The sequence below is a fragment of the Falco peregrinus genome, chromosome 1, assembly GCF_023634155.1.
Source record: "Falco peregrinus isolate bFalPer1 chromosome 1, bFalPer1.pri, whole genome shotgun sequence".
Classification (NCBI taxonomy): Eukaryota; Metazoa; Chordata; class Aves; order Falconiformes; family Falconidae; genus Falco; species Falco peregrinus.
The window spans coordinates 15,534,856-15,562,188 of record NC_073721.1 but is presented as its reverse complement, the minus strand read 5'-3'; the positions used below and the strand labels follow the sequence as shown (position 1 = coordinate 15,562,188).

General features: G+C 38.0%; 1 protein-coding gene across 1 annotated transcript in view; it reads left to right on the top strand.

The window, feature by feature from the left end:
* The window catches only part of FAM13C (family with sequence similarity 13 member C), a 134,449-nt gene that overhangs the window by 18,335 nt on the left and 88,781 nt on the right, over window positions 1–27,333 (top strand). Inside the window, exon 6 of the mRNA XM_055792323.1 lies at window positions 20,754–20,800. Within this exon, the coding sequence (XP_055648298.1) occupies window positions 20,754–20,800 (47 nt within the window). The remainder of the gene's footprint in view (window positions 1–20,753; window positions 20,801–27,333) is intronic.

Here is a 27,333-nt window from a genome sequence, read left to right as displayed (position 1 = left end):
GGATGTGTTGGAGGTATACTAGATCATCCTAACTTCTATAGTGTAATTAAATTATGAACCAAACCTTGCAAATAGCAATTTGTCATGCTGTTTGCCCTCATAATTTCTGAATCTAATGTTCTAGATAAAAGTTGACCATAGAATTTTTTTCCAAGAGTATTTTTGCATATCTCCCTTGTGTACAAAAGTAAAAAATAAATCCTTTCTTAATTATGCATGCTACCTTTGTCTTGCAAACAAACAGAAGCATGACTTTGTGGGTGCGTACAAGCTACTGCATGTATCTGCATTAAAGCACGAGATACATTAGGAAAAAAAGCCTACACTCTGAGGAAATGAGTCTCATTTCTTGATTTTTCTTTGTCCTTTTATGCTCGCTTCACTTTATATCAGCAAGGCTGCAGGGACTACCTATTGATTGGATCATATGTAGCTACTCCCTACAATTATGGAACCCCATTATAAAGGGATCGTAGAGATCCATGGGGCTGGGGAAGTGGACCTGGAGAGTATCCTGGACCTGCAAGCTGACCACAGACACCTTAGTGAATTTCTGAAACTGCAGTGTGGTTTGGAGTTGGTCAGAAGAGTACAACTAAATATTTAATTGAGACTTTATCTACTCAAATTATGGTTTTGTTGGGAAGGCTTTTGTGGTCTGGAGAGTTTTTTGTCAGTCTCAGGTTTTTAGCCTTTTTTCAAAGAGGAAATGGAGTTTCAGCTTCAAACCTGTTCTGTAAAAAACATGTGGTGCCTTGCTCTCATCTGAAGTTGCCATACAAAAGAACTGTGGTCTCCCAAATGAATGGTCCTCAGTTTGGAGAACATGAATAATTTAACTGATGTTTTCCTTTGCTAGTCCTATAACAATGCTTGTGGACTGAAAGCTGAAACTTTTCAGAATGAATGAACAACCAACCAAACAGATATTATCTCATGATCTAGTAAACTGGAATTTCCAGATTAAACCCCATTGGCTTGTCAAAATAATTTTTCTTGGATAAGGGAACATAGTTCCAATTCCTATGTGTGGCTTTTAACAATTTTTCCTAAATTTAAACTGGTACAGGTCTTCATTACTTTCATTTAAATTCTTTGTTTAGCAATGAAAACTTTTAGATGGGTTTCGATGTGAGCATAGCAAATTCTGTGTGTACCATGTGAACTACCAGGAGATTTGTCAACGTTTCTGTAGGGATTGCTCTTATATTATAGAAAGACTTCTTCATATTATTTCCTATTCCACAGAAAGACTATTTTCCCTACCTTTGTGAATTTAGAAAAACATGGACTTATTAAACATTAAGTTTGAATTTTGTATTTGCACACTGCCCAAACCAGAAGACTGGATAAAAAAAAATGCCATACATTGAGGATCAAAGTAGGACTGAGATCTCAACAAAAATTGTGGACAATAGATTGTAAGGATGTAAGGTTTTTTTTCTTCTATGTAAGCAGCGCAGAATATGTTGCTGACAGTAGGCATAAGGATTTGATAAAAACTGCTGTAACCTAGCAAGTGTGACTTGAAACAACCAAAATGTTGGATGTAGCTGGAGTACTCCTCGTTACTCCTAGGTCTTCAGTGCCAGAGCCTTTCTACCTCTTGGTGGAGGGAGCAGGGCATGGAGAGAGCAAGGTGCTTTTTCTGTGCTGTGCCTGTGATCTGCAGCAGACTAACCTTTGGACTGGAGATCTGTAACTTGGAAATTACAAGTGTGCCTGGTCTCCATCTTGAGCTAACTGCAGGGTGTGGAAGGAGTATCATTGATTTAATGTTTGCTCCAGCATTGCTGGGGGTTTGTCTTGACTTGCTGCACAAGTGCTCTGGGACACTGCTGTCACACTTCAACCCCTTTCTATGACGGTGGGTTTTGCTGCTATCTACTTTTCTCTCTTCGCCCTCCCCCCAGTATGTAGAGTTTTGTAATTTTTTTTTTTTTTTTATTTCTGGGGAAGGCTGCACTACGAGAGAAATATCAGCAGGAGAGGGTGTGCTCTGTGTGACATGAAGCAGACTGTCAGCTGTGCTTTACTGTAACAAGTAGCTTGAGCATGGAAGAGGGAAGCTGGTCTAACTGAAACCCTGAAACTGTTTATGGGGACAGCTCAGGCAACCACTGGATCTGAATCACTGATGCTGATTATGCTGATCACTGTCTGTCATTCAACAACCATATGAAGTGTGTGAGGGGGCATGTCTTTCTAAAACCGGTCACTGATACAGGCGTTTCCTGGCTTGGAAAGTATGTTTTGAATGAGTATGCTGTGAAGAAACCAACTCAGTGGAGACTCATCTTTGTTACTTTTCAGGCTGTGAATGCTCATTTTCAGTTTTGCTGTGAACAGAGCATATCAAAAGCTCCTGCCATAGTCTGACTCACAGAACTTATGTGGATTACATATTAAGGAATTTTATTTGTAATTTGTGGAGGAGAGTAACAGCTGATGTGTTCAGAGCAGCAGCCAGTTGCTTTTCTAATTAAGATCAGCTACACTACAAGGAAGAGGATTATATGTAATCAGCTACTGTACACATTAGGATAACACAGATTTTTACTTTAGAGGATCTGTGTGGTCTTCTCCTGATGTTTAAAAAATTTAGCACAACACCTAAACCTAAGACTCGCAGCTAAGATTTTCAGGCATCTCAAGGTTGCAATGGAGGAGGGAGCTGGTAGCATTTTATTCCACTTGGTGTCAGCATTGTTCTCTCACTCCAGAGCTGTTTTTTCCTTTGAACATAACCCTTTAATATGTTCTGAGTACCTATCTTAAAATTAGGTACTACGTTTCTATTTTTGTAATGTATCAGAACATCAGCCTGTTCCTTCCTCAGATAATTAACTGATATCAGACAGGCATAAAGGAAGGGTATGAATTCACCTCCAAACCATTATGAAATGCAAGCCTTTTTTATTTTATGCTCATGTCACCTTCCATACCTCAGCAGGACTACCAATGAAACCTCTTACCACTTTCATATTCCTTTTCCTTTGGTGTACATGAGCAATTTGATTTGTTTGCTGATGATCAGGGCTTTTTGAAAAAAAAACAAACCAAAAAAAAAACAACATCAAAAGAGAATTCTTTGATAGGAAAATTATCCCTTGGGAAATTAGAAGTATTTTTACTGAAAGGCTTGTTATATGTCAGCATCAAAATATTTCAGTCTTTTTACTTGTCATTAGCTGTAATAGTATGGGGGAAAAAAGACATTATTTTAAACCCTTAGCGGCTTTGTATTTTGTGCAAGGTTAGGGATGGGAGTGAGAAATGTTTTCAGAAAAGCAGGCAAGAAATGTAGATCAAAATACAAACCAGAAAAAAAAATATTCACTGTTAGAAAAAAAAACACCCCACAAACCTACCAAAATAAGAAAGTCCCATTTTCCATTCAACTGTAGTTAATTTAATTGTATTTAGTTGTGGAGCTGTGCAACAATAGTCATATTCTGAATGCACAGATTCCCCTCAAGCTGCCCCCCACCCCCACAATTCCTAGACTGCTTTATTCTTCTTTAATTAGCTTATTTCACCTATTGTAGAAAATATGCAGACATGCTTAAGTACTTAAACAACACAAATTGAGAAAAGAATAGGGCTAGCAATTATCAGAGTTACATGCAGAAAGGCTTGGCTGAATCTTGAAAGCATATTAGCATGTTATAGCCTAACACAGTTTCACTCACTCTCAGTTTATTTGGGGTTTTGTTGTAGAGCAGAGGCTGCAGTATTTAATTTCTTTGCTTCTGCAATGCATGTTCATGAGTTGGCATTTCTGCTAAATGGTTTCCAGAACTATCAAACTAAATACTGGGTACCTTTTTATTTTGCTATGAAAAAGGAAAGGGTTGAAATATGCCTGTAATAAAAATACAAATGCAATTGAGCCAAAACCAGAAGAAACACAAGGATATTTATGGTGAAGTTGCATGCTATACCTGTGCCCCAGGGTTCATGGTTAGAAAAGATTACTCCAACTTGTCCTGGTTTACTGATTACTTTTTTTTTTTTTCCTTCCCAAAAAAAGAAAAGGAAAAAAGAAAGATTTGTGGAAAAAATGGTGAGGACTAAGTGGAAAAAGCCTGAAAGAATATTATGGAAAAACCAATGTGATACTTCAGAAAGTTTTAATAAGAGCAAATAAACACAACACCTCTGTATGTGCTTTTTTTCCAAATGCATTTCTAGTCAGTTCAAAGACCATTTTTAATTTAAACAAACATTACTGCAGTTTGGCTTTGGATGCATGGATCGGCTCGTGTGTCTGGTAATTTAAATGGATGCTTGAAGATGAGGTTCAGTCAACAACCGTAATTCGGACCTTTGAATTTTCACTGACCATCTGCTTAAATTAGATGTTGTCCTGTTCCCAGAGGGCTGCAGATGTGCAAGGATTCTGGCTAGTAAAGAAATAATAGTGTGGGCCTTAGGCTGTTCTGCCAAGTGGTGGGGTAGTCAGCTGTGCCTGGACATGATCATGTTAAAGGATGCTGGTCAGGGCTGAATTTTCCTGTGAGCTCTTAGGACAAAGAAATACTGGAGAGGCTGCTGCTGTTCGATCCAGCATTGCTTCTAGTATGCAGCTGGGGCTTTTTCTGGAAATTGCTGGTGTCACTGGGCTGCATGTGAGAGCAGCTGTAGGAGCTCAGCTTTCCATTACTTTGGGAGACTCCTCATACCAGCATCCATGCATGGGGAGCTGGGCAGAGTAGACAGCCAAATCCACAGGTTAAAAAAGACATCCTCTGCATCTTGCCCATGGGGTGACCAAAAGGTACAGAGGTTTAGCAAGATGAGGGCTGCTGGGATCTCTGCCTGACATAGGCAGGAGAGGGGCCTGGGTGCTGAGTCAGGGAAAGACTGATCCCTGTGTAGAATCCTGCAGGCAGGGGATTGGTAAAGCTACACAAGCTTAGCGGGTGTAAGAGGAGGACTGGAGATGACAGAGAGTTCTTTATATATCCTAAGCTCTGTAGCTTTAGGATTTTTGTGTGGTTTACTTATATTCTCTTTCCCCCCACCCAAGACATTAAGCTGAATGGGACTACGTTGGAAGAAAAAAATAATTACTTGGGCGGGGGGAAAGGAAAGAAACTTTTTGGTCTACCAGAGCATCTATATGATGGCTTTAGTATTTTTATAGAGTTGTGGTGGAGATAAAGTGAAGAAATTATGATTTAGAACTCTTTACTTGGTATTTTAGTTCTTTACTTTCAAATTTTACTTTCAAACTCTTTGGAAATTACATGGGTAGCTTTGAGCTTCATAATCTTTTTCACCAGTCAATACGAGAGGATCATGCAACAATAATAAACAGTTAACTCAATTTGGATATGTGCAGCACTCTGTAACTCAAAACCATACAGTACTTCTAAAAATATGTTTGTCTTTTACATATTTTCACTAGGAAAGGATAGCAAGCAATCCACTGCCTAATTGCAAGGAATGATGGATGAACAGAATGTTTCTTTGATTAAATGTCTGATCTGCTGCTTTACTTTTCTTCCAACACCTGCTTTCATGTTTCTTTAGTTTAACCAAATTCCTAGCTATTTTGCTAATCATTTATATTCCATAATGCTTTCCATGCTTACCCAAAATGTGGGGTAGGGTGGGAGGTGGGAGAAGAGGAAGATAAGCTGTATTCAAGATTAATACTAAATGGGCTGTAGAACAGTAAAGAGCTGTATGTAATTACCCTTTGCAACCGCTAAGCACGGTTCATGTTAGAAGCTTAAGCAACTTGTGAAAACTGCTGTCAGCAGACCAGCAAGCTGCTGTACCCCAGATAATCGGTGAGCTGTGCATGCCTTGCTTTTCACCTGCCCTTTGTAATTTGTGTGTTACAAAGAAAATAGTCTTTTCTTCTTGCAAGTTTTAGAATAAAGATGCTTCTAGCAACTTTGTAGTTGCAGGCAAGCTTGTCAACTAGAACAAAATCTCTTTCTGGATCTGCCTGGAGCATGAGTTTTTTATTACCAGCAGCAAACAGTGGTGACTTCTTTTTCAGTGTTCCTTGTCCTCTGTATTTACGTGGTAGCAAAGCCATTGCAATTTCTGACCAGAGAGGGCCTAAGTAGATGAAATGTAAATCCAGATCCATGTAGATGTCATTCCTTATAAATTCTACTTGTTTCTAATATCTATAGCAAATCCAGATCCATGTAATTGTTGTTCTTTATGAAGTATGTTTCTGGAGTCTATAGAAAAACAGGGAGGAGATTGATTAATTTGTATGCTTAAAATTCACAAAATGCTGTTTCTGAAAAGTGTGCTCCATGATCTACAGACACACAGACCCCCGCCGCCCCCCCAAAAAAACAAAACCAAAAACCAACAAAAAAACCCCCAAACCGCCACCAAAACAAACCACAAACACCTTTGCAAAGCTTTGCTCTGATTTCTGTTTTTAAACCCTTTGCTAATAGCTGGGATTTCTAAATGTGGTTGCTGCATTTTCCTCCAGTGAAGCCTACTTTATTTCTTTAAAGTTCATATCGAGTCAAAACCAAAGAAAAAGTATAAAAAACTTTATGTGCAGAGGAGGAGGGCAGTATTTTTTATCTTCTTATTAAGCTATCTCTCTTGAGAAGCTTGGCACTGCCACAGCTACTCTAGAAAAGAAACTCTTCAAAGTGCGATATGGTAACTTCAGTTAAAGTACAGATCAGTTCCTAAGAATACTGAGGGGAATGATGGATCTTTTCAACTTCTTCGCACTTAATAGATTCTACAATATGTAATGTTCCTTTCTTTGAAATTTTTATATAGCATGGGATTTCTTTTTTTAATCAAAATTAACTTCAGAGTTGAAGGGCTGCTGCTGTCCCTGTGTGGTCTCCAATATTGGCTTTTCAATTAGTTGAAAGGGAAAAAAAAAACCTAGTAGTGAAAAACAGAAGGATAAATTAATCCTTTGGTATCAACTTACAAATCGGTTCAATGAAGAAGTTGAGAATGGTGTCCTCATCTCAGCCTATTGTGGCTCTTTCACTCAGAACAAAATATCAGTTCTGGAAACTTCAAACAGCTACAAGTATTCCCTATACCCTTTACCCTTTTCCCCCTCTCTACCAACTTTTTTTCATGAAAGTGTAAAAGTGTTAAATACATCTTTGAAACTGTTGCTGTTACAAGGTAGAACAAACATTTGGCTACTCTGATCCACTTCCCACCTGTTAAACTGTTGGCTCTTTGACTAACATGACACTAAAGCAAGGAGAAGTCATTTAATAAATTAGGTGTTGTACTGATGGAGGTGATGTAAATTGCCTTGTAAATTGAAAGGGATGGCAAGGTTTCTTCCCTACCTTAATGCATCTCAGCCTCATTCTACAGCTCTTCTTGCAGAGGTGTTTTAGATATTTTTTTTCCTAGGAAGGGAAGATGTTGGAGAAAATCCTAGTGTATTTCATGCTTTGCATTGCCTGTCAGTTACTTTGGGTGGAGATTGAAGGCCTTAGTCCAAATGCTGAAAGCCCTCAACGGATTAGTGCCCAGCTGTTATCCCTGTATCACCTGTACTCTGATTTATGTAGCTGATGTGGTGGAGCTCCCTGGGCAAAGACAGTATCGACTCTGGAATGATCTTGTGGAGAAGAGTACTGTTCCTGAATCAGAGTACTTTCAAGGCATTTTACAAGATGAAATATTTTACTTGTGGCAGGGAATGTAGTATGCTCTTGGCAAAATATATTCACTTATTGTTTTCTCATGCTCTGCACCTACAACAGGCAACCTCCCACCATAGCAGAAGTAAAGAACATCATGCATTCTGAATAATGATATACTAGTTTCATTTCTCTAGGTGGTGCTTAGATATTATCATGGGCAGGCTGGAATATCTTCAGTGAAGTGAAACAAACATTTTGAATTACATAACAGCAACTTCTTGACATTTTCACAGGGTATCTGCGTTTTCCTCTTAAATAGGAAACAACTCAATAAATTCCAACCAAAAAAGCTCACCATCCAAATAAAATCATAGGAAGTTTTGAAGGCATGATTGTGTCAATCCAAACCCTCTGTGTTAATCTGAGGCAGGTATTCCATTGTAATCCTTGGAACACATTGTGAATTAACCATGAACCCGGTTAATTCACCAATTAGTAGTGAAGTAGTGGTAGTACTATTTTTCTTTCATTAGTCTGATGCTAACAGATGCAGTGCAGGACAATCCAGTGCTGTGCAGAGGTGCTAGTGCTGGCTCTGCGTTACTTGTCAGACTGGTTAGGCTAAATTAGTTTGGACTAGCTATGTAACGTAACTGCTTTCAGTACCTGTGGTAGTGTTGTCACTATATGTTTGTTTCCTGGATACATACATGTTTCTGAATGTCTTGGGCATATATCAATTATTTTTATATGATGAAGTAAACCAAAGTGAGAGCAATTGGCTGCACTACAGATGTGTGGCCAGGGAACCTCTTTCATGTACTTTTTTTTTTAATTTGTATGTAAGGTGCACAAGAGTTCAAAAGGGTGAGTACAGTCTCAACTGAACCTTTAAATAGGGTTTAAGAAACCTCCTGTGTGCCAGGAAAAATATTGGATAAGGTTTCTTTAATATTGTCTGTCTTACTGAAGAGAGTATTAAAAAAAAAAGAAAGAAAAAAAGTCTGTAATGCTTACAAAAATTCTTCTTTATCTTGCCCTCACTGGTTTGAAGACTCAAAACCTGATCTGAAGCATAATCCAGAAAAATACATCGAGAGGATTTGTTCATAAGCATACAGTGCATTGACATCAGCAAACTCTTATTACGACTGTCATGTTCCCTATCTTGAAAGCTCGTTCTAATCTTCTGGCAGCATTCAAGTTCAGTGCTTTCCATTTTGATTGAATTAATTAGTGAAGTTTGGATTACTCCCCAATTCTGAAATTGTCAGAATTTTTTTAACAGGATTTTTTAAATGTTATTTTTGCCCTAGTTAATAACAAGTAGGACATCTGACTGCATTTCCGTATTGTTTAAATAAAAAATACATTGCCCATTTAGAAGCAGAGAAAATGGTAAATGGGAGCTATATTTATGTACTTATCTTGCCTTTAAGTTAATCTCCCGTTACTAGTCTTGAGCCTTTCAGGTTGCTATAGAAACTGCTACAGCCTCCAACTGTGCTTCCTCAAAGACTTAATTGCATTCTGAGTTTCATACGCTCTCTATTAGCCACAGCACTGGCAGACACAAGCACATTGCAGAATGAGTTGAATTAATGGTTCAATATGATGTATGCATTTTTTTAATGTTATGTTTTCATATTCCTTTTTCAAATTTTCCTTTACCAGCTGGTTAAACTCTTCTGTAACATGCAGTGATACCACAGGGATGGATTCTTTCTGTTTGCTGCCACTGTATTTGATGTTTTCCAGTCTTTGATGTCATCAGAGTAGCTTCAAGAATCATTAGTCTTTGAGACTTTTTTTTTTTCCTTAGAGAAGTCAAATTATTCATGAACTACCTTAGCTGTGCTGAAGTTTTTCTGAGACTTCTTCACCTCTGTGAAGGCAGACATGGAAGTGTCTACCTGCTATCTCAATAGCTCTGGTAAGTTTGTGCTGAGTCAATGCTCTTTACCACAACATTTTTGCTTGATCAGTGTGGGTCAAAGGCAGTTTTTCAGCCAGGCCTGTTCTTAGGTGGGAACTATCAATTCATCAAAGTACAAACTGAGTATGGCTGTATGCAAGGTTTGATAAAGTTTTTCTGGGAAGTATTTATTATAACCTCAATGGAATTTCTGGATCAAAACTGGGCTAAGAATGTGTCTCATTCAACTAGTACAACCAAATCTCAGAGACTTGTTTTCCCACTCGATTCTCAGCATGATGGTGCTGTCAGTGCAAATACACTGTTCTTACTGATGCCGCTCCGCCTTTGGTGAGGGTGAACATTGGGAACCAGTGATTAACCTCAGTTTTTTCTTTGTTAAATAGATAGAAGTTCTCTCCTTGCACAAAAAGAGGAGAGAAAATATATCACAACAGAAGGAAGAAAGCAAGCACTGTATGTATTTCCATCTCCTGTTAAGCCTTCTATCTCAGCTCTGCTTAGCATGTGCTTTAGTGGTTAAGAGTTAGGGAGCAGGACGACATTCTCTGTGCACTGTTGCTCATGGACCTGAGATGTTTCTGTACTTGTGGTAATGCTGGCCCAAAGATATATTTTTATCCTCGTGAGAAGCATTAGAGACACCCCACAACTGGTGAATGGACAAAGTCAGACTGATGCTGAGAAACAGGGCAAAGTGAGAGAGGATTTCATCAACATGTCACTTCAAAATGTTTATGCACATTGAGTCAGGCTTTTAGATACTGAACATCTGAAGGCAGCTTAAATATACCCATTACAACTTTTACAATTTTCAGTTATCCCTTAAAATCTGACCTTTTGTCCTAATGTTTTTCATGTGGTTCATAATTTTTGTCCACTTTTTGTCGTTCTCCATATGTTGCTTGAATTATGTATCGATGGTTCCCTATAAAAATCTTTGTAATTAAGGCAAGTGAGTCAAGGTAGCTCTTCTGGCCTCAGCCATACTGCTAGTATCTCTGTGAATTCATGTGGAAATTTTTCTTCTTTTTTAGCTCTTTCAATAAAAAAAATCAATTAGGGAAGGAAGAAATTATAACAGTTTTGTCAGGATTAATCTGAAAGAGTGGAGACAGTTTTGTAGCAGTTTTGCAGTACTTCCCCGCACCCACCCCTTACCCCCCCAACGCAGTGTGCTTCCTTCCTCAGAACTTAAATTCTTCCACATCTCAGCTTTCGTTTTTAGCTGCTCTGTGGGGTTGCATGTTAAAGAGAGCTGGATTTCCCTGCCAGTTCTGGCTCAAGTTATGTTTCCTGGATTGCCCTACAGAATGTCAACATATATTCTAAAAATCTGTGCATGCTGGAGGCCTTCCTCAGACATTCTAAAAACACTTACTTTGGGATGGGATTCATTTGTATTTCGATATAGAATAAGTATTGTTAGTTGGCTCCTTGGCATTCTTGAGAAGCCAGAGAGTTGCCATGTCTCCAAGTCGTCTGTCTGCATGAGCTCTTTTCCAGGCAGTGACAGCACTTCATTTACAGAAAGCATCATTTGCAGTGTCTCTGTAGGCATTCGGAACAAAGACCTTGTCTATCAACTGGACAGTCCAATGTCTGAGGATGTGGAGGGCTTGACACCCATTACATGCAGTTCCTAACAATCTCAGTAAAGAGAGAAGACTCGTTAAAAGTCTGACATGTGCCACTAGCAGGTTGTTTTACTCTTCTGTAGAATGTATTAAAAAAGCTTTTTTTTTTTTTTCACAAGCCATAATATCTTATGATTTCTGTAGTTTACAGTATTTTTAGGCTGTTCCTATAGTTGATGGTATGTTGATGGTAGGCTGTTCTATAGGCACATGGCATCTTTCAGTTATAGGTGGCTGGATGTTTTGGGTACCTCTCAGGCCGCATTAGCTCACACAGTCCTGTTTAGAGAATGCAGCATGTTGTTGCAGAGAGATATTTACCACTGTACTGTACTTCTCATGCCGTGCCAAAACCTGTCTTCAGGCACCTATTGTTCATCCTTTCTTCCCTTCCCCATCCTGTGGGTGAAAACTGACTTGCAACCAGCTCTTGTACACTATGCAGAGGTAAGTGAAAAGTAGGGGTACTTCTCCTTTACAGCCTTTGTACTCTCTCTTGTTTGTCAGACCAGATGTAATGATACTTTGGGATGTTTGTGTTGGAAGACTTACTGTTCCTGGCGGCAGGGAAGATAACCCATGCAAGCTGCTGGCAGAAGTCAGGGAGAGGGATTTGAGCCAGGTTGCTTAGCGGAGAGTGGGAAGATTAAATCTTGTAATTGACTTTAAGATTTGATTTCTTCTTCTTCCCTTGCTCCTCAGTATAACCAAAGAAAAGGTGGAGTGAAACTTAGACATAGAGTTTTGGATAAGCAGGAGTACTGCTGAAATGGCTTATAGATATATCAGGCAAATATCCCCACTGAAATAAGGAGAAGTACCGAGAATGAGATGCACAGGTAGGGACAGGCTGTTCAGCAGATCTGCTCTTGAGTTCACTTTTTGTTTAGTGTGCTAACTACAGCTTTCCTCTAGCAGACACTGGGCAAGACAGAAGATAACAGTGGTAAAATGTAGGTGGAATGTAAGCTCTGTAGGACTAAACTCTTAAAAATCTTGATATATAGACCTAGCAATTACTTTCAATGTGATTTCCGTCTCTTTACCCGCCACTTGCACCTCCAGAATCAATCCTCGGTGAAATTTCTATTTTCTCTCTTAACCCTACTCAACTCGGTGGCCACTTAGCAGGAGGGTTTCACCTATGCGTTAACTAAATTGGTAATTTTGCATGTCCTTGCATGGCATGGAACGCAAATGAACATGGGCTCTATTAATATCTGTTCTTATGTAAACAGAACCAATTTTATTCAGTTCTTCAGCTAATGAAGCACTGTGGGAACAAGACAGTCAGAAGCTTGGGAATTACTGTACAAGGAAGAATCTCAGTGTTTCTTGGCAAAAGCTGCTTTATGCTCTAGGCTTGCTTGGTGAGAGCCAACAGTAACAAGGTCTTATTATGGACAGGAGTTTAAATAAATAGACACTGAATGTTTCTGCCTGTCTTTGAAAACTGACACACAAAAATCCCAAAGTGTATTTCAAAGAAGGCTTAATTTTTATCTGTTTACAGCCAGATACTCAGTTTTTGGGAAGGGCTCTAATGAAAGAAAAGAGGAGCTAGAGTCCCAAATGGAGACTTCAGGAAAATTTTCTTCTCTTTGTTTACTTCAAAATATTGACAGAATGGAAATATTTTTTTCTCGCTTCTTTGTCAATTTCCTTTAAAACAAAAAGACAAAACCAAACAGCATAAGGTGATTGAGGTGACTTGGCAATAATTGCATTTCTAGCATCAGTTGCTATCAAATTTTTATTAAAATAGCCATAGGAACAGCTGAATTGTTGTATGTGCTCATGTATAGGCTACCTTTTTTTTGGGGGGGGTGGGGTGTTGGAGAAGGCTGTAGTGGAGGCATTAGGTGGCATTAGGAAAGTGGGAAGCTCTCTGCCCAGTGGCTTCTTAGCTGGACTGAACACTGATAGCTCTGTGAATGTGATATTAGTGCCACAGTTTCTGTCTGTCAAACTGAAACCTGCATATATGCCATTTGATGCGGTTGCTTTGTCTCAGGAGGTGCTACTTCAAAGGTCTCTTCAGTTTCTTAAGACTACCTCTGGCTGAATATTATTTCACTATAAAGATAACATCATCTGAGATAAAGGAAGAGATGAATGATTCAGTTTATTCTTGGGCTATCGTTGTTTATTTTCCCTAGACTGGAAGATACAGTTAAGAAGAATTTCAGAAGGTCATCTTGCATACTAAAAACGGCACCAGATGTGACAGGAGCTAATGCAAGAAATGACAGGATGCTCTGCCTTAAATCATTCTCCTTTGTGCATTATTCTTCTCCTTTTACGAAACCCTATCTTCAGCCCTCCCTATCTTTCTGTTTTAATAAAATTATGAACTATGAATTTCAAACTCATGGAAAAAATGTGACCCGGTGTACCTTTGCAGTGCAGATGAAGCAGGAGCCCGTTTCTCTTGGCCTATGCTTTCTAACTGCCAGTTCAGAATATGTTTTTATATTATCAGTGGAAATGTTAATAAGAAACCAAGGAATGACTGTTTAATGCATTGACTGGCACAATCAGTCTTCAAATAAATCAGGATAGCTACACAATCTTTTGTATTCAGTACACATTGCAACAGTTGATGTGCAACAAAAACTTTTGCTAAGACATACATACAAATGCAACAGTAAAGGAGATATCAATCTCCAGAACAAACCTGAAGGAAATTAGTACCATATGTGCAGGATCAGCGAAAAAAATGAGCCATTTATTCCCAAGTCCAAAAGTAAATTTATAACTTTGTATGAACTGGTTTTCCTGGATCCAAACATAATAAGTAACCCGTGTATTGTTAACTGCTCAGAATTGCACCTGGTCACCTGAAAGACATTTCTGAGGTCTTGGAAAAACCTATAGGAATCTGAAAAGGGCCAAAAAAAGCATAAAGAAAATTTCAATAATAAAACAAATAAAAAGCAATAAATTTTAAAATAATTGAAAAAGTATTTAAATTAAGAAATAGTCTCATTTCCCATTTCCTGGGAATGTGCACTGCACAAGGAAATAGAAGGTAATTATTCTAAGAACACCTGTGGTAAAATCTTTAATTATAATTATTCAGATAGAAGCTAATTAAAAGCACATTTTTAATGTAGCAGTATGGTTTTCCCTACATGCCACCATCTGGGACTGACTCTTTTCTGCTCTCTGTTACTTAACTTAAATAGTAACAAATAGCTGTGAATGTAGTTCTAATTTTCTCTTATCTGCTGAACAATGGTATATGTTCCAGGAGGGCCTTGTGCAGAAGAGTAGAGGCTTTCATTTTTTCAAGAAAAGAAATAATCTCTCTCACTCTTTCCTGCTGTGGAAACACCTTACAAGAGTAACTGCATAATTTGAATGTATATGCTTCTTGGGAGCTGATTTCAGTCATTGTCCCTTTTTGCTCCTGTTTTCTACCACCAAGCAGGTCAAGTGTGCCGGGAAGTATCGATATTCCTGTTGACTGTCAATCTGTGAGACAACTTGCTCTATAAACTGCTGGTCTGGCACTGCACTCACAACACCTGCCACACTGCCTGAGCTCTGTGCGGTGTGGTGTTTGTGGAAATAATGTAAGAAAATGGGAGGTGGAGAGGGAGATGGAGATGCAGCTGCGCAGCTGAAGTCTACAGATGAAGGTGGTGTTTAAAATGCCCAGCTGGTTAAAACAGCTTTTCTTTCAGAAGGAACTTCGGTAGCATTGCCTTCCTGCATGGAAAGCACTGATGGGCTGCCATGGCGTTTTGGTAGTTAACTGTGGCCTATGAAGGACAGCAGAGAGGACTTGGATTTTTTTCCAGAAGTAGTCTAAGAGTTTCTCAGAGGTGGATAAGTTGACAGACATTGCAATGCCTTGCAAAGTCTGTGGGGTTGGAGTGTGCTCTTATCCCAGACTCTTTTCGTTATGTGATGTCCACTCCCAAATACTGTGCGATTATTTACTTACTTATTTATTTATTTAGGACTGAAATTAGTTTCCAAAGCATTTCTACATCTCCTTCCCAAACTAGACTGCACTAGATTATTGTTAAGAGTGTTTCACTTCATCACAGGTTCCCAAATTAGAGTTTGGTTTGTGGTATTCAAAACCAAACCAGCCCTGACACTATTGCAGTTGCCCATGTTTCTGGTTCACAAAAGCCAGACCAGTAATGAAATGCATCCTCTTTCTGCTCCTTGCTCCCAAAAAGTCAGCTGCATTGTGCTAATAAGCACGACAAGACAAATCAGTTCTGAAGCTTATAGGTGAGATATTAGCAAGAACTTTTGAAAAGACTACAAGGGAAGTGTTAGAACTCCTGTGTCTTCAAAATATTTGTCTATCGTGCACTGAGTGTGCCAAAACAATCGTGCCCTGTGAGGCAATGTGTCAGTTGAAATTTGAGGAAGGCAGTAAGTTGACTTTCAGGACAGCTTGAACAGTAACTGAACAGCACAAACACTTCCTCCCTGGGTGGGTTCTATCATAAAGCTATTGTGCAGCAGGCATTTGAAAGCTTCTTGTTATAAGTCTCTGAAGAACTAAACGGGCTAGGATACAATCAGTGAATCTTGTTCGTTGGGGAAAGTAAACCCTCAAAAGATGCTTTATGAGTACCACAATGAAGTGGCGTGGCAGTGTTTCTTATTGCAGCTCTAAGTTTGGGCAGGGAGGAAGGAACCAGGCCAGAGTGTAAGGTAGCATATATCTAAAATAAGGTTTTAATATGCATCAAATAGAACAAGAAAAATTGGGACAATTGTTATAGACACATTTAGTCAGGGTAATTATAAAGCCTTTTTAGGAGTTTAACATGTATCATCTTACTCGCATGCATCAGTGTAGAGAAATACTGAATTCACAGTTAGATCAGTTTCAAGAGTTACTTGATAATGCAGTGGATGGTGCCTGGTTTTTACCAACTGAGTGAAGCTTTTAAAGTTGCAAATGGCTGTTTCTGTTAAATGAATAAAGATTTAAAAATTCTGGCATGTGTGTGTTTTCACAAACTGCCTGCCTCATTAAAAATAACAATATGTAATTTAATTTTTATCAACTGAAATAAACTCAGGCTGCAGCAAATTGGTATTCTATTATAATTCCAGAAAAGCTAGACTTATCCCTTCTGGCCTTAGAATGAGAAAGAAAATACAGTCAAAACCTAAAATCTCTGCCTCTACTAATTTCTACTGTTCTGTACAGAGGATGCATTAATAAATATTGAGATTAGAGTTGAAGACTTAACTGTTTATGATAGTGAGTACTTAAATATCTTCCATTTCAAGATATATTTGTACTACTCTGTTTCATAGTTTTATTTTTGTAAAATTTTATTTTTCAAGGTTAATTGTATTCCCTGGGTGTCAAGTCATGGATATGTCTGCTCAAAATCTCCTAGGTTGTGTTAAAAAGGTGATTGCTCAACAGTAAATGGATCATTGATATTGCAACCTGATTAAAATACAGATAGAATTTTGCAGTTCAGTATAAGATATACCTCTCTTTCATACTAAAATAATTCAGTTAAAAAAAAATCTTGTTGGTGAAGCAGGTATTATTACCATGACTGATTTATTTAGTACCTTCTAGAGGTTATATGACCTCAGATTATTAGATGGCCATCAAACAAATGAAATAGCTTTGAAAGACAATACTAAACTAAACATCTATAACAGTGTTACTGGGCATTACAGTATAATTTCAACAAAAGAAAAAGGAAATTGAAGTTTATAGTGATTCTTGTATATTACGTACTCAGAGAAGATGCATATATAAAAAAAATATGTAAAGGAATACATATATTGTTGAGCTCTGTTTATATTTTGAATACAAATTCTAGCTCCTTGTTCTTGAAACTGTCAAGGTAGCTAGCACAAGCAATGCCAGATATTGACTCTGGTTTACTATTCCTATAAGAAGCCCATTTTGCTTTCTCCCTGTAGCAGGTGATCTCTCAAAAGTTATGTTTTAATAAATTAACACATGGGTTTGCTCACAGCAGCTCATTCTGCTGTGAATTTTGAGATATTGTATTCAGTGGTGCGTGCAACCTTTCTTTGAGACTTTGCGTTATATCTTCTCTGCCAACAGTGCTCTTATGATTACTTTCTTTTAATAGGAAGCCAGAAAAATAGTAGTCATAGCAAAGTTTTAGCAGAACAAATTCAAAACATTATGCCCAAAACACTGTGGGGAAAATGGGGGATTATAAGGATGTGCATATTTTAAAAGTACTGCTTTATATTTAAATATTCCTGCCACAGGAGAGGATGGGTGGGGGCTACCTTTTGCGTTTTATGTATTAGTAGATTCTGGAGAATTGTGTCATCAATGACAACATTCAGAATCACATGTTCTCTGCTGGCCTTCTGCCACATCTTCAGAAAGATGCTTCTTGAGGAGAGGTGTGTGGATGAAGGACACTCTTACGGAGGGCCAATGGTGGGAAACATTCGGAACTGCTAAAGAGAGAAGACCCTTTAACTGTAGACTCCCCTGAAGCTCTCCAAAATGAAAACTCCTGACACCTTTTAATATTTCTTTCTTTATGATAGGACAAGGGTAGGTAAAGTCATTAGTATATGACCTTCAGACCAAAAATGACCTTTTAGTACTTACTTAGTGACTTGCATTTTCAAAGGACCTCGGAAATTTAACTTGAATTAGAAAACTTGTTGTTATAGAAAATGTGGAAGTTTTATTATGTGCTGCTTCAGTGTGCTGATTAAAATTAACCTTTTACATTGCATTTTTTTTACTTGAAATAGCCTAAGGTACTGTCAAACAAATGGCTTCTCTTTGGCATGTTTTACCCTCCACGCAAATACCAACTTGGTCAGATGTAATGTGCAATAGCTTTGTGAACCATCCTGCAGTGGTTTAGCTATTAGTGGAAGAAGTCCAAAAATGTAGAGCCAAAGCCTAACTTGGAAATGGAAAGAAAAAAAATAATTCAATGTGTTTGTGTATTTGTCAGATACACAACGTTATGTATTTTGCAGACCTATTCTCCTTTTCTGTGGCTCCAGACTCCCTGGCTGCAAGGGATGCATTTTTAAATTGTTGAATCAGTTGTTAATTAGAGCAATTTCTTACACTAACTAACTGCAAAGATCCCTGGAGAAATCCTTGTTCTTATGCAGAAATACATATGCAATTAAAAAACAGTTATGTATGTTTAAGGTATAGTGAAGTAAACAATGAAGCAGTGTGTGCTGTGTATTGTTCATAGCTGTGAGGCTTCTAAGGAGAGTTTATTTTCTTCGCTGGTATTGTAAAGTTCAGGAAGAAAACGCTTAGTACCCCTTGTTGAAAACGTTCCAATGAAGAATATGCAATAATTAAAAGTCGATCATCCTAGAGGGAGTTTAAATAAAAATAATGCTGACTCTTTACCCTAGGGGAACTGCAGTCACTGCAGAGGAAGAGGGAGGCCTATGTTCAGTCCCCAGATGTTTAACAAAATGTTGGAGCAAGGCCAGAATAAAAAAAGGCAGCTGCACTGAATGGGATGAAATGAACTCACCCGCTGGAGTTTGCAGTGGTTAGCGTGTGCTCTTGGGGAGATGTGGGAACTGGACCTAGCTTTTCGATCCTAAGTGAGCACTGCAGCTGCAGAGCTATGGGAAATGACTGGTTTAGGACTGCAGAATAACTCGGGATAGAAGAGGCCTCAGGAGGTCTTAACCATCTGCCCAGAAGCAGTTGCCCTTGTCCCAGAGTGTCTGCAATGTTCAGACAGCTATATCAGTTGGTAAATTCAACACACTCTCATGCTGAAAAGTGAGAACCAGTATGTTTGGGGATCAAGATTAAAAAAAATGCAATTCCTTATTTACAGTCAGGGAAATTTGTAGTGAAACTGGAAACTATATGCATGTATTAGGGGAGGAGAGCAAAGAAAGGAAGTGAAAAAGCTTGGGGTTCCAGGTTGGCATTCTCACGTGTTTAAAACATTGATCTAAGAGCTGCTGAGCTCATCATCTTACTTTTCACCTGAGCATTATTAGTGTTAGTAATGTAAATGAATGGAAACAGTGTAGTTCAGTGCTATGCCTGAAATTCCTCCTGGCAGGCACTGACTGCTCTGTGTGTGCGTGCATGTGTGTGTGTATATGAGTTAGGTCTTGCTTTATTTAACAAGGCAGTTGCTTGCCAACCTACTTAGCAAGTGCTTAGCATATTTAAGGTCTTAGAGTTGAGCACATGCCTAAGTGTTTGCCTGATTTGGGGCCTAAATCAGAAGTTTTCCATTTTTATGATAAATATTGTAAGGTTGCTTGAGGCTGGAGTTAACAGAAGGTTACTTGATCCCTTTTTGTGCATGATTTGTTCTTCCTGGGTAGGTCTGATTAGGTTATGTAGTGGCTGTTTCATTACCGTGTCTTAACTGCATGACAGCTTTAGTTAAAATAACATTTTTTCTGTTTATACTACAAACTGGTGAATACTTGTCATGTCCTCATTTTCTAGATTAGGATATAGCACTGAGGCAGGAAAAATCACAAGGGATGAAAGGATAAAAAGCAAAAAAGGTTGGCAAAGACAAAATAGTTTTTTGTTTCCAATTACTTTGCTAACAGTAGAGTCTAGATAACGCAAGATCTGATTCAAAACTCTATTATCTCTTAAAATAAATTAAAATAGTACCACTGAGGACTGAAACTTAGTTCAGTCTTAAATGGCAAAAGTTCCAGCTAGTTTGGGGAGAGACTTTTAAAATCCTTCCCATTTGGCTATTTTGGTGTTTCTTACAGATGACTCCCATATTCAATGAAGAGCTCTTATTGTTTTTAATTTGTATCTTCTGTTTGCCACAATGCTTACCAATTATAGGTTTATCATAGCTCTTAAATTGTGTAGCATTGCAGGTACCCTGAGCAGAAGGAAATTTAATATATGGAATAGATGACATCAATGTGAAAAGCTGCAGAGCCAGGTTTTCTCAGGGAGTAGAGATGGCTGCACTCAGGCTACAGATTGTTTGGGCTTGGGAAAGTATTCTTTTGAATCCAAACTGAGATCTCCTTGTTGGTTTGGATTTATTATCATTGTATAATAGTAAACAGAAAATAAAAAATAACACCTATTATTTCTCAAAAAGTTGGTGGTTTTTTTTTTTTTTCTTTTTCCCCTTTTTATTTTCCTCCTTTCAAAAGAAGTGTTGTGCACTGGCATGCTTTATGGCCTGGGTATTTTTTAGTACACTTTTTCTTTATTTGTGTTCCTGCTGAGTTATAGCATAAATAGAGTTTATTTTACTTAGTTTATCATGTGTAGAAAAATGTCCCTAATTTAGTTGTAGTTAAAAATCATATTTTAATATTCTAAAGGTGATGTTTCTTCCAGCTGTTTCTATTAGGATTGTGTTAGAATTTCCTGCTCCCTCACATGGGCTGCCAGATAGAAGATGATAGGGTGCAGTCTTGACTATGACAAGAAAATTACAAGCACTTAATGGGCAAGAAGTGTTTATTCTCCTGGAAACAGAAAAGAACAGCACAACTGAACAGTGGACCGAGCTGGTCTTGAATTGAAATCCAGCCTTGTACATTTTGTTTCTTTTCTCTACACAGGAAAACAACACAGAAGATGAAGAAAGAGACAGACTCATGTTATTAAGGTAGAATTTAAGTACCTGTTATTTAACTGCTTCATGGAAACTTTTGACATCTCTCTACCAATCTGTATAATGTACTTCTATAATGTAATGGTAATTGGTTTGTTAGAAGAATAACCTAAAAAGTGAAACTTCTCAAAATCTTAATGCTGATGTATATCAGCTGTAAACAGATAAAAGGGGACCTAGCAGGGCAATGTCACCAGGTGACCCCCAAGCAAATGTAGTCCTGGGTGGGTTGTTTGGGATTTTTTAATTGTTTTTTTTCAGTATTCCTCTATTCTTGTATTCTACTTATACTCGCCTATATCTTGGGTCACATGTTGGTGTTTCCTAAGCTGCAAGGACGAACTGCCTAGTTTCAGAAAGTGTTTCATGAGTTTGTGCCAGTTTGGTATTGCACCTGTAGGCTGAGATACAGAGTAGATGTATCAATAACTGTGCACTTAGTCCTGGGACGGGGAGCGGGCTGGCAGTGAAGTCAGTGTCTTGAAAGCTGCTTTTTGGAGAGGGTTGGGTTGTGCAATGACTGTGCTTTATGCAGATGGCTAAACTTTCTGGAGTGAGAAAAACTGATGTCTAAACACACAAAGCTGAAATCTTTCACTGTATTTCTGTCAGAAAGACTTGGCTTTTATAAGACTTGCATTTGTGTAAGCAAACAGTGTTATATTATGCCCCAAGACTAGATTTCCTTGCATTATTTCTCCAGCATTTGACTTGTCTGACCACAGGACCATAGCTTAGCCAAAAAAATTTCTTAAAGGAATGTTTTAACTTGTAAGACTTAAATATACAGCACTGCATTCCCACCCCTGTTTGCATTTTGGAGTAGCTAATGGACTAAGCTAATAGCCACCGAAAAAATCATGGTACACATTCAAGTCTTTTAGGTTTTGAGTTTTGTTCTGAGATTCCACTGAAACACCATAATGGAAGCCAAGTTTATTGTGCTCTGCAGTGAAAAAGCTGAGGAAAAGGTGTTATGGTTCAGAGCAACTTCAAGTATTTCCCAGATATTTTGTAATGCCAGATGCTGCTGAAGTATCTCACTTAATATTCTGCTTGCTTTGCCAGAAATGCAGCAGATTAATAAACCACATTAGTTAGGAAATAGCTTTCTGAGAGAACTAGGAAAGATAATTCAAGGTTTTAGACAAAGCTATTGAAGCAGAGACGAGCTGGCATTTCCCAAAAGCTAATCAAATACTAGTAGAGCAATAAGGGAGTATAGTACATCATTTGGGAACAAAAGTCAAGGGAGAAGATTTCAAGAGATACTCTCTCTATTTGCCAGCAGATAGTACATTCCGATGTTGAGACTTTATCACTATAGAAATTACTCTTGAAATAATCATCTGCTCTCTCAGATGATATCTTCTAAATCATATTGAATGTTTAGGTCTAGTGGAGGACTTGCACACAGCCCTAACTTATTTCTGGATCTGAGACAGACTACCAGGTTCAGCAGATAATGGGAATTCTGGGCGTTTTTTTCTACATATTCGATCATAATAGAACAACTGGCAACTGTGGGTTTTTTTTCTGATCAGACTCACGTTAAGTCTCTCCTGTCTTGCACAGTTGGTAAGCAATGATTTGGATGTTCATACAGGTTATGAAACAGCTGAATTTCAGTATTTGCAATGAAAGGGGAGCAAAAGAAAGAAGGGAAAAAAAGTGTGCGTGAATGTATTTTACAAACGCTGGAGCATATCAACAGGGAGACTGGAAATGCTCAGCTTCAACCCTACTGGAATTAACTTTGTTATTAATGGCAAATAAAAGTGTGTGTCTTGGGGGACACACTACTAGTATATATAAGAATTTAGAAATGCTACAGGATATTTTTCTTTTGGGGAAAAATTATTATGGCAGATTCATCCTGTTGGGCTTTGTAATTTGTTTCCTCATTTCATGTAAAAGCTAATTGTTAAATGTAATTAGATGTACTAATTCTGCTGGCTAAATTCAAGCACAGCTGCAGGAACACCCCATGGCACCACAGCGTAACCAGGGTAGTGTCACCAGTCTGGTTATACATGATGCTGAAAACTGTTGAATCTAGTAGGCACAAATACCACTGTTATTGTTATGAGAAACTGGTCTTTTACCCTGCCTAACTCCTTTATACGCTTCCCAATACCAACGTAATTGTGTTGCCTTTTTTGAAAAAGATATGCCAAGTAGCCAGAGAGCTTAGAGTATAAAATATTAGCGATATAAAACTGATATACCTTGTCAAACTTATCAAGAAAGTTGTCCCCGAAACTGGCTAGGGACTAACAAACTAGCAAGTCCACAAAGAAAAGTCTGAAATGGGTGAAGGGTGCTTTCAAGGAAGGTATCACAAGGCTGATGTGTCACTTGCCTCCCTCCCTCCCTCATCTAATGTGTTTTTCATAAAATATGCAAACACAATGACAATTTAAAGATCAAAGATGGTAAAATTGACGAACAAAGGCAAGTGTGTAATAAAACTTTCCAGAGTACTTTTTTCTCTGATCAGATTTTTTTCTGATCGTGCTTTATATTTTAAACTGATTTTTTTGTCTTTGATTCAGAAAAATTGACCAGGATTTGGAATCTGTGGCTACACCGTAGGCTTGAGATACCAATGTCTCTTGCAGTACACCAAAATTACTTTTTGGTGTTTTTTTCTTCTCGCATACCAAATACAGGAAATGAAAAATTTAGTTTTGGTATTTTCTTGGTAGTGAGGTCAATGATGAAGACGCATTAATCAGCAAATGCTCTTGGCTTTGGTTTAGCCTCTCAAATTTTGCGTGTCTACACACACTGAAGTACACAGGCTTACTTTGATGTTAGCTGAAGTAATGCAAAACTTTAAATGATGCCTTTTTCCTTTGATTTTGAAAGAATGTCTCATTTTTCTTTGACTTTTTTCTGCTTGATAAGAATTAAACCAAAATAAACCTGGTTAAGGGGCAATGCATCCACACAGCCTTTTGTACTAGCTTAAACTAAATCTGCTTGGTATTACTTCCCTGTCACGTGCATGTGCACCCTTGCTCCAGAGTAATCTGTAATGTGATAGGATACCACTGTTTCAACTCCCTCACGCCCATTTAGAAAGACCTGTTTTCATTGCTGTTACTGTTACTCCACTGTTTACATTAATCCTTTTTACCTTTTTTCTTGTTACAGTCATGTTTTTCACACTAATTCTTTTTGTTTATGCAGTCAGGCAGGTCAAGAGAAAGCAAATCCAGTCATTTTGGGCATGGCTTGTAGGCACCTAGGGATAGATCCAGACTAAACAGATGCAGTCACATCTTCTCTAATAGGTTATCATGAATGACTATAGCTAACGTGATCCAGTTACAGAGTCAGCTCAGTTCTGCCCTATGTGCGTGTGCACTTTTGAGTTCTGTATATTGATACAGGGTATGCAGCAGGGCATATTTGAAGTAGCTTGGATGAGGATGCAAACATAAAATATGGAATTACACTTTCTAAGCAGATATTGTGCCAAATGTCAAGATTTCTTTGCTAGCTTACGCTGTTGGAAAAAAAATAAATGCAAGGATTTTTTGAGTATTTTCCAAGTGAAGAATAGTTTTCATCCAGTCTCTAGTAAAATTAAATCCAATAGCAAGTGACGTGTGCAAAATCCTTGGAAAGTGTTGCCAGCAATCATTGTAAATTGTAGTTCAGTGGGTTCATTTTCAGCTTTAGGGGTTTGACAGCAGAACTCTACAGAAATTTTAGGTTACCGTATTTTAATCTGCAAGTATAATTCTCTGAGTTTCCATCATTTCCCCTTAAAAGCAGTCATTAAAATTTGCTAACTTTTCACCCTTTCTTCAGGGAGCATGACAGACTGAGGCAATAGCAGTTTTCCAGAATTTATGCCAAAGCAAAGTTTTACCTTAATTGCTGTCAAGTAGCTTATTTTTCTCACAGCTGTAAAGCAGGTGTCTGTATCTCAGTATAACTAGTGCTACAGTAAATTGAAGGAGGCAAGCACTAATGTCCCTGAAAGCTGAAACAACTTTGAGGAACATGAGTCATAATAGATGTGTGGGTGGAACTGAAGAAATAGAATTTCATTAACTGTTTCCCCATTGATTTCTTATGAAAGTAGAATTTATTTAACTTAAGAGCTTTGGGTAGTCTATGTAGAAAGAGAAGCCAGTCCAGTTTACACTAGGGACAGTATTGAGCTACAAAATTCCTATGGAGTCTGAGGTTGGGCTTACTTTACTTCTGACTTATGCAGTCTGCCTCTCAAATCAAACAGCGATGTTTAATGCTGGCATCCTTGGGCACCTTCTGAACTGCTCTGGAATAACAGGGGCTGTATTTCTGATCCACCTGGTGATGTATCTTGACTGGGAACTGAATTAGGATCACCTTGGGCAGTAGGTACTCTAAGAGTAAAAGGTGTATGAACCACCACAGGGAACCGTTTTGTATTATAAACCCAGGGTTTTTTCCTAACTTGAGGTAATCGGTAACTGTCTCTTGTTTGAGCATTACCTATACTAGTATAACTGCTGATTGTATTTCTGTTCAGCATTTTTTTATGATGGCAGGTAATTTACTACGCTAAGGTTGCATTTGCTTTTAGCTCTTGATAGTTCTTCTTATGGAGTAAACCTCTTTTCCCAAGAAACTATAAGCTAGTTATGTCAATGAGAGAAAAAATGCTGGAGAACTAAGTCAAGAAGCATGTTCCCAAGTCAGAGCCCTTGTTGAGAAGAACAGATTTCAAACATATGTTAAATATACTTTAGACTACAGGCTTAGATTCCTCTGTCTGTAACTTCAAATACCTTTAAGCCTTTTTTTCCTTCTACATTTTTCCCTTAACTGTTGCTGAATCAAACGAAATTTGCCTGTGGTGTGAGAATTGCTGATTGGGCTTTCTAATTACCATAAAATTTCTCAGTGCTTTATAAAGCATGATGCTGTTGTGCGCTGTAGTGATAGCGCAATTAAAGCATTTGCAAAATATATAAATAGCCAACTCTTTTTGCATGTACTGTTCTTCCTTTAGGCTATCTGTGGACCAACTCTGGGCTTCAGGGACAGGGTCATTCTGGTGTTAATGAGGAGCACAAAGGCGGTGAGGAGCAGGGGAGAGGGAAAGCTGAATGCCTAGCTCTTGATGTACTGCTCCTGCCATCGTGAGCAGTATGGTCGTGCAGTCTGGTACTGGGCTCTGTTTTTGGAGTAGTTCCTTAGCATTAGAGGGAGTTAATGAGTAAATCTTTCTTCACACAGGAAGAGTATGAAACAAAGTGTCTCAGAACTAGTGTTATTTGCTGCTGAAACAAAGTTAAAAGTCCAGAACTATGCAACTCCTGGAATTTATATTAGCTTCCAACCCTAGCTTCAACATCTTAACATTTTTCACGACTCAGACTGAGTGGGAAAAGTGATATGCAAAGATTTTTTTCATAAAATGAGCACTTTCAATATGGAATATTTTAGGGTTTGTTTTTGTTTTTATGATCAATTATGTTTTTCACTTTTTATGGTCTGTTATTTTGAGAAATATTGAAGACCTGTATTGTCCATTGACTTCGTTACTCTCCTGCAGATATACTGTTGACAGTGGCTGAGCCTGAAAAATAACAGATTATGGATTTTATGCCTTTCTCACATATAGCGCTTAAGATCTGTAGTTTTCTTCTAGTGTGACATTAATGATGTTTGTGGCACAGCAGGACTGTCAAGAGAATTTGAAAATTAAAGGATATGAATCATCATAGAAACAGTGGTAATGTTATTTTCCATGACTACTGGTCTGGGATGTAACTCTGGACCAGATCTTGCTTTATTACGGAGAACAGAAATTCAGTGGGTTGAGAAAGAAGTTCTCTGATACTCTTTGATACCACAAGCCATCTAGATGTTTAATTCTATTCAGTTATTTTGGAGAAATTTAGTAATTGAGAGTAATGACACAAAAACCTGAAAAAACCCCCTCTTTGCACGGGAGAGCAGGAATGCTAGTTATTTATTGCAACATATTGCGAAATGTTTCCAGAGAGGATGGAGATGGCCAGAAAAGAAGTTCCTGTTCATTTCTCTCAGACTGCTGAAGAGGGGATCATTAGGCCCACTAATTAATTGTCACATTTAATGGAATATTCTGAACCAAGAGTTTGAAGGCACTTCTAAACAACTACCAATATACAAAGCCTCTGATTTTGTCTTATTTCATGAAAAAATTATTAACTTGCTCTAATATTTCAACTTTTCTGCATTCCTAGCATATTGGGTTGAAATGTTATCTGTTTTGCTTTGGCTTTCTTGTGATCTGAAGATTCAACTATGGTTAACTTCAGTGAACTAAATTAAGTTTTTGGCTCTTTATGAAGTAGTAAAATAATTTTAGTGGGTAACAAAAATATTATTTAGTGTTGCTTTTCACTACACAGTCCTGATCATTTGTGATAAAAGATTTCTGGCAGTAATTAAAAGGATGAAGTCTATACTGTTTTGATATGACCAATGGGCAATCCTGTGGAGGCTTTTTCTAATTAATGGGGCATTTTTATTTT